This window comes from Neolamprologus brichardi, chromosome 22 (assembly GCF_056152115.1).
Source record: "Neolamprologus brichardi isolate AB-2024 chromosome 22, ASM5615211v1, whole genome shotgun sequence".
NCBI classification, from domain to species: Eukaryota; Metazoa; Chordata; class Actinopteri; order Cichliformes; family Cichlidae; genus Neolamprologus; species Neolamprologus brichardi.
The window spans coordinates 34,241,267-34,254,031 of NC_142124.1; the positions used below are offsets into that span (position 1 = coordinate 34,241,267).

Genomic DNA, 12,765 nt, shown 5'->3' on the forward strand with positions numbered 1-12,765 from the left:
TGAGACTTGCTGACTGCTTGAAGCCAGTGCAGATCGTATTTGCAGATCTATCCCATTTTCACACCAACATGTGCAACATGATGTGTTTGTAGTGCGGTAGGCCACAATGGTAGCAGAGTCAGACCAGTGTGGTTTTACATCTGAGCCTTGTTTGTGGCACAAATCATCATTTTAAAGATGGAAAGCATTTACATGCTCCTGATGTCGTGCAGCATTGTGACCTTTCACAGTTACACAGTGACAGCGTGGCTGCTTGCTTCAGTCTAACCAAAGGGTAACACTGAGGAAGTCAGCGTGGTTTTCTCGTGTATGTGAAATGAACGAGGTTTCCTCTTAAAGTGCAGCAAAGGAAGTGCTATACATACAGTACATGTGAGCACGGCTGCGGTTATGCTTGATTACCGTGTGCACATGTGCATGACTGTATGTTAGCAACGCCGCGGAGACGAATCAAACCATTGTTAGCGGCTACGCTAAAGTTAGGGTTAGGCTGTGACGTCAAGTCATATTAATCTGAAGCGACAGACGCATGGTGTGGCTGCGTGTGATAGAGTATGCAACTGTAATTATGTCTCCAACAGAGTCAGCAGGAGGAGGATGCTGCAGCAGGAAGCTCTACAGGATAGGACAGCATAACTAATGAGAGGCTAATCATTCATCCAGCACAGACATGATGTGCATCGCTGATATATGCACACCGATGACCTCATTCTCTCACACACACACACACACACTCACACACACACACACACACACACACACCACTGCAGAGACAGGCTTAGTCAGCTGTAGAAAACTGCAGACAGAGAAGAGAGGAAATAAACGAGGATGGAGGCACAAAAACAGGCAAAAACAAAGTGGTGTAGCATCACTTATCACAGCCAGCGGACGTGTTTCCTATAACTGTTGGCACATTAAATTAGCTCTTCGTTCCAGGTCACAGAGTGGCTTTAAAGACATACAAACAGAGCTGCTCTCGCACACCTTGAGAACCTGCCACGATCCTCCCCCGTCCTCATAAATGAGCTCACAGCACAGGGTCACCCTGCTTTGTGTTTGATCACAGACTGCAAAACACACTGCAGTTATATTTCACACCAGCTGGCGAGGTCACAGATGGGCCCTTTACACAGTCTCCTGCTGCTCCATCTGATGCCAAGTTTACTGACGGTACCAAAAAATGTTGAATTAAAACACTGATTTTGTATAGAAAGCCTCATTTTAAAAACAGCGAATTTCACACAAAGTTATTATGATTTTGGGCTAAATGACGATGCTAACTGAGGTTGTGTTTTTGAGCCTGAGGTGGAAACATCGCAGTACCAGAGGAAAACATGGATCCTGCAATCAGAGGGCAGAATCAGGTCAGTCCAAAGTATCTGAGCTGCTGGGTTATATTAACTTCTTCTTTATAATGTCTAAGTAGGGCTGGGCCATATCATACTGTTCAGGGTAATACCAGCATAATGTTGGGCAACGATAAGAAAATGAAATATAAAATAGAATATGGGTAACACGCGCATGCGCAGTGCCTTTGTTTACATACACACATGGCGGCGATGCAGAATGAGAAGAGTGAAAGTGGATCGTTGAATGAAACAGATGAACCTGAACTGGTTTGTAAAAATGCTGCAGCTTCACTGGTGTGGAACTGGTTTAGCTTTCGTCCGTCAGATACACAACAAAGCACTATTTTTGGTAGCGCATGCTAGCGGGCCGTCGTTATTACCGTGTTGTTTGGAAAATACGGCACACTTAAAATCATCCTTTGATTTTTCTGAAAGTCGACAGAGCCCCTTATAATCCCGTGTGCCTTATGTATGAACTCTGGTTGTGTTTACTGACCTCGAAACGATTTTATGTGCACGGCGCTCGAACATCTGTCAAACGTTTCAGTACGACTTTGCTAAGCTACGAAGCTGCATCGCTTGATGGATTGTCGGAGCATTACGGCTATCGTAGGCGGAGCCTCGCGGAGTGATACGTACTGTGCTTCAACATAATGTTACCGTATTGTGTGTGTATAACCTCTTTTTAAGTGTTGTGGATATTATACATGGTTATGCTGAGGATATGTCGACCAGTTTCCACTGGAAATGCCTTTTGGTTAAACTGTCAGCAAAGAATTTGCATTTGCACTGTTACATTTTTATATAACTTTAATGCAGATAAAAAACAGCTGCTTGTTTAAGTGAAAATACATTGATGGGTTTTTTGCACTAATAAAGTTGTGGAGTTTGTGAAGTATTTTGTCTAGTGTCAGTTATATCGTCAGTTATATCGTTATCACAAATTTTCAAATGTATATCGTGATAAATATTTTGGTCATATCGCTCTGCTCTATGTCCAAGTAAAATTTGTTAGTTTGTGCATCGACGTAAAACGTCACTACAGGAGCCCCTGCACAGCTGATCTACTGCATCACTTTGACCTCTGACGCTTAAAAAGATGAACTTCAACTAAATATATTCACCACATTGAGGAAACACTGCACAGATAAAGCAGTTTCCCTTGAGCTGATGCAGACATGCAGCGGGTGTGAAACCAAAATAAGTCAAACACGTTGGTAAAAAGATGGTGATGATGAGGACGTCTACGGTCGCTCCAGGAGGGCGCAGACATGCAGCAGGTCTGGACGTCTCTCTCTTAATTTCTCATTTCATTCCAATTTCTTCCTTTCTACTATAAACCCTCCTGGATTCACAGCATCGCCGTGACTCGTTTTAAAATATCATGATCCCTCAAAGTTTGGCCAGAAGAATCAAGGAAGGTAACAAACTAAGCTTACACTATAAAAACCAACAGACACCCTCACTGTCAGACACAAACAAACACTCAGAGTAAACACTAAAACCCTCCATCAGTGCTTACTCCGATCCACTCGGCACGCTTCGCCACAGTTTCCATAGGTCACAGTACCTGGTACCAGGTAGCTTTTAGTACTAAAATGTGACGTCGTCAGACTGAAAGTCACTGATTGGCTGGTCAGTGGCGTCCCTCGATGAGTCATTAGAGCGTCTCGTTCACAACAATCAATACCGTCATTTTGGAAACTCACTAAAGAAGGAAAATCCAAAAACAACGCCGCGACCCTCGAGTGTGACGACACGCCACAGACCGAGGAACAGCATCCGAGTCGTAGCTACTGATGGAAAAGAGGCTGAACTAACAGCAGCTTTCTTATGATAAGTGATGCAGCACGTGTCTGCCACTGCAGATTCATATAGTACAGCCACAACAATAGAAGCAGGTGGAAAAGAAGAAAACTCTCTGGATTCACATAGAGGCTCCCTGACATCTGCTGCCAACATAAACATGTCACAGATGAAGCATCTTCTGATCCAGTCTATCCTGCAACCATCGCTTTAAAGATCAAATGTGCAGCAGCACAGTACACCGAGTCCCAGATGGATCAGTGACTGAGGATTTGGTGTTACTGCGATGCTAAACTGCCCTTCATCAGTTAGTCTATCATCAGTGAACGGACATTTCCAGCAGCTAAACACAGCTTCAGTAACAACCAATCAGCATGCTGCAGGGCTGCAGACACACTCAGACTAGACCAGGTGATTGGATGTTCACATTACTTGTTGTCAGCATCACATTAGCCTGACACTTCCTCTCTGTCTGCTCTTGTATGAGCAAAGTCAGCTTTTAGCCTGAGAAGCGAGTTACAGGCAGAACAGCTGGTGCAGCCACGAGCCGGCTGTTTCACTGTGGACGTTTCCTGATAGCAACCCGGAGCTCCTTCAGTTTATCTAACAAGAACATGGCCACAGCAGCTCACTGTAAGGCAGCAGGGCTGGACTGCAGGCACCAGCCCGCCTCAAACAACCACTCGATCCTCAGCCCAGTATGCAAGAGAAGGACTGGGCCACAGAGAAAGCCACACTTTGCTGTGTGCTCTATCAAGTGTCATTCTTTTTCTGTTGTTGGACTAAAAGGCTTCAAACGCCGTTTCAAAAGCAACAATCAGTTGTGCTGTGTGACTGTGGGGTCACGCTTTAGTGGCTAACACGAGGAGACACAAACCCAGCCTCGCAGATTCAGATGATGTCGTCCCGTCGCCAGATGTGCTCAGCTCCACATGTGAAAGCTGACAGCAGCCACTCTGTGAGAGCACTTAGACACACACAGGTGCTCAGATGAAACGCTAACATCGTCCAGCTGTTTGATGCTAATACAGCAGCTCATGCACTGGGCTGCTGTTTGTTCTGCAGGCGTGCTGGTAAATAAATCTTTCCTGATGATGGTCCGACAGGAAGTCAGGTTAGTTTTTTGTGTCACACCATGAGTGCCTGCACAAAGTGTCAACACACTGGACAGTTATGGTAAATATATACTGGTAAAAACATGATGGCTCATCATGTTTAACGATCTTCAGCGTCTGACAAAGACATGCTAACCCTTTCTGTAAAATATTAGTAAAAGCATTTAAAAGGCTGGACTTAGTTTGATACTTCAGCATCATCCTGCTGCACACATAGTGGAATAGTTCCCCTACCTGAATCAGCACTAGTTTAAGGGTTATAACACAACATTGTTGTTGGGTCCCTGTTAACCTTGACTGATGATCTAGCTGGCAGGTGAAAGGTCTGACACAGGTGTAGTCTCACTAGGCCTCAATGTCAGTATAAAACTACTGCTGACGAAGTCCGTTTAATTAACTCAAACTGTTCATTGAACTCAAATCTGGTTTTGTGGAGCCTTCACAGGTTTGTATTCAGCCACAGACGGAGTGAAGATGTGTTTACCCCCCACCTGATCTCTTTTTGTGGTTTGTCACAGTGAAACGTTTCAGATAAGCAAACAAGTGTAAATATTACACAAAGATAACACAAGTAAACACAAAACACAGTTTCTAACTGAAGCTGTTTATAACCAATCGCAGCAGATGGCCCCGCCCCTCCCTGAGCCTGGTTCTGCTGGAGGTTTCTTCCTGTTTAAAGGGAGTTTTTCCTTCCCACTGTCGCCAAAGTGCTGCTCATAGGGGGTCATATGATTGTTGGGTTTTTCTCTGTATGTATTATTGTAGGGTCTACTGCACAGTATGAAGAAGCTTGAGGCGACTGTTGCTGTGTGAACAACATGAAACATTTTTAAAGGGAGATCCAGACCGACACGGCTCTGGGAGAACAAACCTACAGCTATAATAGTAAAACTCTCTCTGGCATAAAACTATAGCAGCTGAGTTGTATCGTGAGTCGGTCACATCTACAGCCTGACAGCACCAGTTCAATTCAATTTTATTTATATAGCGCCAAATCACAACAAAAGTCGCCTCAAGGCGCTTCATAGATACAGAGAAAAACCCAACAATCATATGACCCCCTATGAGCAGCACTTTGGCGACAGTGGGAAGGAAAAACTCCCTTTTAACAGGAAGAAACCTCCAACAGAACCAGGCTCAGGGAGGGGCGGGGCCATCTGCTGTGATTGGTTGGGGTGAGAGAAGGAAGACAGGATAAAGACATGCTGTGGAAGAGAGACAGAGATTAATAACAGATATGATTCAATACAGAGAGGTCTGTTAACACATAGTGAGTGAGAAAGGTGACTGGAAAGGAAAAACTCAATGCATCATGGGAATCCCCCGGCAGCCTACGTCTATTGCAGCATAACTAAGGGAGGATTCAGGGTCACCTGGTCCAGCCCTAACTATATGCTTTAGCAAAAAGGAAAGTTTGAAGCCTAATCTTGAAAGTAGAGATAGTGTCTGTCTCCTGAATCCAAACTGGAAGCTGGTTCCACAGAAGAGGGGCCTGAAAACTGAAGGCTCTGCCTCCCATTCTACTTTTAAATACTCTAGGAACAACAAGTAGGCCTGCAGAGCGAGAGCGAAGTGCTCTAATAGGGTGATATGGTACTACAAGGTCATTAAGATAAGATGGGGCCTGATTATTTAAGTCCTTGTATGTGAGGAGCAGGATTTTGAATTCTGGATTTAACAGGAAGCCAAAACAGGAGAAATCTGCTCTCTCTTTCTAGTCCCTGTCAGGACTCTTGCTGCAGCATTTTGGACTAGCTGAAGGCTTTTCAGGGAGTTTTTAGGACATCCTGATAATAATGAATTACAGTTCTGTGCTGATACTCTGATTTGCTGATATTCACTGGGAAGTGATTCCTCTGGATCACACAGTCTTAGCTGGATTATGACGGGGGGAGACACAACAGGCACGAATGATGGCGAGAGAAAACATGGCGAACAGCCCCGTGGAATACACACATTGTTTTCTCTCAGCCGACGGGGGTTCTTATCAAAACGCTGCCAGGACTGTGGTGAAAGGATATGGTAATTACAGACGGCGCACACGCAAACAGAGCGAGAAAGGCCAACTGAGCTCTGCGCTAATACAATGTGTCTGGTGTGGGGGCTATTTACATACCCATCCAGAGCGCCTGTCACATCCGATTAATTGGTCTCTGGAAGGGTGACAAAGATGATTAAAGAGAATGATGAGAAACATCTCCTCGTATGGCTCCATAAAGATGAAGCCAAACGATCTGTCTCAGGAAAAATTAAAGGTGCTTTTCTTTTCCCACGAGCTACGCCGCTCTTTTCCCTCCAACCGATGACGGGAATGCAGAAAATGAGCTGCGACAATGTTTGTAGGAGTGTCTGTGATCACGAGCTGTGCTTTATTGAGACGGAGGGAAGAAAGAAGCGAAGCCTGCGGGGTAATGAGCTGCATCGCAACGTCCGCTCGTAACCTCAGCCTGTTTAATGTTGTCACATCAATTAGTGGGTGAAGAAAGGAGACGCGAGGCCTCGGTGAGGAGGCGCCACACGGTTTATAAGAGTTTATTATAGCACGAGGTTTTAAAGGTTGACAGTGTGTTTCATTTATCACACGGAGAACAGGCTGAGATCAAACCTGTGACGGGCTTCAGGGGAGGCGCTGTTAAGAGTGTGGCGAATACGAAGGTGCAGACGAACCTACACTTCAAGCAGCGCCTCTGCTGCCACAATTATTCACCCACAACCACAGCCGAGCCCGATTCATCCCGAGGCCGTTTATCACCGAGGATGTTTTTAAAGGAATCATCCTTAAAACTATATATTCACAAAGTGAATTATACCCAAATGTCTGGCTGTGCAAACAGAAACGCTCACTTCAGTCAGAGGAAACACTGCAGCATCAAAACCATTTCATTCATGCTCGAGGAGCCCTGAACACACAGGCAGAGCTGTGAGACGGTGGAGACAGCTGTGACGCTCACTCTCTATGAACCTATGACTCATATTCTGTTGGCCAATAGTCTGGATCATCCTGCTTTGTGACTCTCAGAACGACCAAAGCTTGACTGAGCTTGAGTGCAGATCCACTGGGATCACAGACAAACCATGTGAGGGCATTTTCCTACAGGCGTCCTCGGGACCACAAGTCTTTCCCAGCCGTAGAGGAAGCTCCTGCTGGCCCTATAAGCAGGTCTGAGGCGCTCCCGTGTCAGCTTCACCCTCCAGACCACGAAGGCAGGTTGAGCTGTTATATGGTCTCAGGCTAACACGGAGCCTGTTTGAACATCTGCATGTGAATCAGTTTGTTTAGTGTCACAGCAATCCTGCTACAAAATATGACTTATTAACTGAGTAACAGGTGACATTAACGCAGGAGTCACAGAGCGATGCACACTCTGCTCTAGGGATGGGTACCAGTATCCTGTGCCATGATGGCACCGGTTCTGTCATAAACGGTAGTAACCAGACCGAAAAGCAGCGCACATTTCGGTGCTTTATTTCCCTGAGCTGTGATACACTTTCTTCTTCCTTACATTTGTATTGGCGGTTGGCAAACAACTGAAAGGTGCATTACCGCCACCAACTGGTATGGAATGATACACTTTAGATTCTAGCCAATCATTTTACGTTTCCGAGGATAGTAGGCGGGTCCAGGTACGTACGTTCTTTTAGAGCAGAGCTACAGATTAAAATGCCCAAAGCGAAGCGGTCAGAGTCTGTCTGTACTTCACAGCAAAAGATGCAAACTCAGCAGCTGCAACAAGTGCTTTAAGCTGATACTGTGATACTGTCAAAGGAGGTAACACCTCAAATCTGATGAAACACCTGGCGACACAGCGTTTTTTTAAAAGCCGAGAAATGCGCCGTATTTGATAGCTTGCTGCGAGACCTCACACCGAGCACATCTACTGCGGGTGTGGTGCCTGTTATCGACCCGGAGTTAGCAACATCCCCCAAAAACCCGAAGAGGAGAGTCCTGGCCCCTGGCCCTGCCAGTGTAGCAGAAATGATGAGGATGATGATGCAGCAGCCGTTCTTCTCTGCGTGAGTAGCTTCATGTTGTTCGTGTGTAATTTACGTTGAGTAGGCTAACCACGTTATTACATTAATGCATGTAAGGTGAACTAGCAAACACCATCATAGCTACATGCAGCTGTCTTCTTGTTTGATGGCAGATACTCCCTTCACCCTGGACAAAAAGGCTAAAATGACCAAAGAAAAAGTGGAAAACAGCTAAACATGAGAGGTTTTTGGACAAAGTTTGTGTTTTTTCCATTGATTAAGCTGCTTCCAGCCAAGAGTGATACCATATATGCCCCACAGCTGCAGAAAAGGCTAACATTGTTATCTTTTTACAAAAAAACAGCTGAACATGAGAGGTTTTTGGACCAATTTTGTGTTCTCCATTCTTTAAGCACCGGCACCGTTTCAAAAGTACCGGTTTGGTACTGGTATCAGATAAAACCTAAACGATACCCATCCCTACTCCCACCACATTATTATAGTAATGATCTGCATCCATGATACAGTCCACATTATCACAATATCCAGAAAAGCATGTGTGTGTTCACTGGTACTACCAGGACCAGTGAAGGCAGCTCTACAGTGCTGTCAGAGTCTCTCTGTCACGTGTTAGCCATGCAGTTAGCAGGCTGCTAACCCAGCTCAGGATGAAGAAATGGAAGAAGACGAGTGGATGGACGGACTTATTATTATTATTTTACACAGTCCATATTTTTCCACCATTACTCAGCAAACCTCAGGTGTCAGCTGTTTAAGAGTATTAGTAGTTTCACATTTATAGACTTGAAATGTGAACTGAGCTATGAAGGATGAGCCAGCTCCTCTGCGTGCTAGCTCAGGAGCTCACGCGCATCGCCGCTGCTTCAGGCCTGCAGGAAATGCCTGGACTTTACCAACGTGCTGCTCGCTCGGCTCCAGCGTGTTGCTTTAACAGCGCTCCTCCACCTAACACTAAAGTAGCGTTACGTAACACTCCTGCTGGAAGATACGAACACAAACTGCTGACTCAGACAAACAGAACAAACAAAGTGGCCGAAGCAGCAACACACGGGCCCTCGCTGGGGAGGAGAATGAGCCACGCACGAGCACAACACGGTCGCTACACTGATCCTAACAGTGCAGCACACACACACACACACACACACACACACACACACACACACACAGGCTCCTACCTGCAGTTCGGCGGTGGGTCCAAGGTGATCTCTGCCAGCTCCTTCTGGATTCTGAAAGAAAGGACGTCCTGTTACAATCACACAGTTACATCAATCCTGCTATAATCAGTCTGTGAGCGCACACCTCACCCCAGTGATTTCCTAACGAGCTGCTGAGCTGTGCCCGAGCACAGGAACACGTCCTGATCTGCAGGATCAACACGCCGACTATTTGCCTTTTCTTATTAAGCACACATGGATAAACTGATAAGACGCCATATCTGCTGCATCAGGTGAATCAACTGTGCTGCTGATAAAGCGTCTGTGCTTTCAGAGAGGGAGAAGATGATGTGCTTTTATGTTCAAGCTAGCAGGACTGATCTAAGCTTGTAGATGGGACGTTTCTATATCCAGATCCCTACTTAGAATATTAGGAATTCAAAGCTCACAGTATTCCTGATCCTGAGATAAACCGAACACGTTTCCAGAGCAGAAGCTCACATGATGCTGCTCAGTGAGGATGAGCTCGGTCTGCGAGCTGAACAGGGGAACAGCATTGTTACACATGTGAAGGGAAACAACACATAAAATGAACGACCTGATTCTACTCAGCGATTTGTCACAGCCTGATGTTCACCATGACGTACACCAGGGTTGTTAGAGAAACAGCCACTGATGCTCATCACGCTACGACACCATCTGTAAAGGTCAACCAGCCCACCGTGTGACACTGAGGAGTTACTGTTAGATAGACGCTGTTCAACATCTCAAAGCACCTTTTACTGCTCGCATCATTCACCTGCTCATGCAGGTATGTTTTCTATATGTAAGTCACTTATCCAACACACACACTGATGGATAAACTAGGATCAAACCATCGTCACTCATCACAGCTGCACTCAACAAATTCAATTCAGTTTTATTTATATAGCGCCAAATCACAACAAAAGTCGCCTCAAGGCGCTTCATAGATACAGAGAAAAACCCAACAATCATATGACCCCCTATGAGCAGCACTTTGGCGACAGTGGGAAGGAAAAACTCCCTTTTAACAGGAAGAAACCTCCAGCAGAACCAGGCTCAGGGAGGGGCGGGGCCATCTGCTGTGATTGGTTGGTGAGAGATAAGGAAGACAAATCAAATCCATTTGGTTTGTTCTCAGCAGACGAACGAACATCAACACCGTCTCAGCTAAATAAATGCTTTTTGTGTGAAGTGATGACATCATCGTTACATCAGGATGACATCACGAGCGTCTGCCAGGACAAAGCAGCGCGCTGCATCTGCAGTTTGGTAACGACGAGGCTGCTGAAAGGCTGCGACCCTCTATCAGGACATGCTCCGGGTCTGCTTCGGTGCATCTGGGCCAGAACAGCTAATGGATTTGAAATGACACCAACCAAGGATGCAGCCTCAACACCTGTGAAAACCTCCTGGATGATGGAGGAATCAGCAGCTGCAGCGCTGCTCTTATTAAGGCCAAAGACCTTCTAATATTCATGCGATTCTCCTTTTATCTAAACATTCATTTAACTATCAAAATAAAATCTACACAGCTGAGGAGTATCCCGTCTAAACATTGGAGATCCAGCAGTGAAAGCTTATTTAGAAACGTTGAAAACTGACTGACAGCAGCAAAGCACTTGCTTGTTGTCTGATGGATACATTACAGCTATACAACAGGATGGCCATACAACAAGGTTCACTTTGTCTGATGGTCTCGTGCACATAAAGAAAGAAACTCGACCAAAACTGTTGCTACTTTTCTTTTCCAGGCTTTAGGAAACAGAAAGAAAACTCTGACTGCAGAATAAAAACCTAAACAGACACATAGATGTGCAAAGAAGTTAATTATGCTCCTTACACTTCATCATTGTGGATCAGGGTGTACTTCACAGGCTCAGACGGGGAGGAAACAGGAGGAACACGATCTCCACACTTATGAGTCGTGAAACAGCTTCAGGATTTTCTGAGGTGCCAAAAATTGACTAGTGCAGCTGGGAGCTGTTAGTGAGGCAGTGAGATGGAGCTGAAAGCGCCTCTGATTATGTTCCCAGTTCTTCATGCTCGTGCACGAGACTCCACAGTGCATGAATACTCTGTTACACTCTGCATGTGGATCAGTCTGTGACGTATAAAAGCAGCTTTGCATGTGTGGCAAATGTGAAATAAAGCAAATAAACCTTAATGAAGTGGTTACCCTCTTATTTTTACAGCACGGCCCCCCACTGTGGACGAGACTCTGTATGTATCTGATGCAGCGTCTGCTGTGACTGACCTCATTTCATATAATAATATATATATAATATCCAGCAATGTACGAGCAAATCCACACTTTCATTTATGAAATGCTGCACGATGAAGCATGTGTCATAGATGCATCATGATTGTCAGAGTGTGAATACAGCACGTGGACGGCTTTTGATGTAACAGATACAACAAGGAGTGGAAATGTATTTCATACGAAACAAAAACTAACATGACTCACGTGATGAAGATAATCATCATGGATGAGCTTCCTCAGTACAAATATGTCATAAAATCAATAAACGTCATTCTGTCCGTGCTCTGACAGCAAACCGGCCAATGACAGTGAGAATAACACCACGCCACGTCAGCCATGTGGTTGGATCAGAGTCAGAGCCACATCGAGTTATCCTGACACACACAGGAGGAGCAGCCTGCAGCACACGTGCTCATGTTCGGGCTGCTAACTCCCAAAAACGACACTCAAACAGTCGCACTGTACACGACTCACACACAGTCCAGCTCACAATGACAACGACGCTGCTGGAAGGGCGACGACAGTCTGATGTTTAAAGCAGAGCGGCACGCTGTGATTAAGTGCTATCCTCTACACTTTACAGTCCCAGACGCTGTCTCGCCTTACAACAGCTGAAATAAAGAGCCCACTTTACTGTGCCGCATGATAATAGAGAGCGGGGGGGGGGGTTAACAGATTCAAGCAGCTGACTGATGTAACCGACCCGACACCGACACTCTGTGTGGACTCTGTGTGTCCACACAGAGTCCACACTGACACACATCAAACCAAATCTTTGCTGAAAGAGAGTATGAGCCTCAGCAGCTACTTCACTGCACTCCTTGTGCTTTTATTAAAAGACACTTCAGCCTATAAGAAAACACAAAGCGGTGTGAGACGCCCACAGTACACAGCTGTAACTCTGCTGTGCAGCATGTTTGGCATCATGTCACGTTAACGCTGTCATTTTGAGACTTCACAGACTGTGGGAAACTCATTTATCAGATTATATTAGAATTGTTTAGGGAAAAAATTATTTATTAGGCAAGTAAGAAACACATTTTTCCCAAATGTAAGATTTGGGT

The 12,765-nt window shown here is 45.4% G+C and overlaps 1 protein-coding gene across 1 annotated transcript in view; it reads right to left on the reverse strand.

The window, feature by feature from the left end:
* The window catches only part of LOC102786429 (ubiquitin-conjugating enzyme E2 E2-like), a 69,351-nt gene that overhangs the window by 45,845 nt on the left and 10,741 nt on the right, over positions 1-12,765 (reverse strand). The window contains exon 3 of the mRNA XM_087835191.1: positions 9,439-9,489. Within this exon, the coding sequence (XP_087691317.1) occupies positions 9,439-9,489 (51 nt within the window). The remainder of the gene's footprint in view (positions 1-9,438; positions 9,490-12,765) is intronic.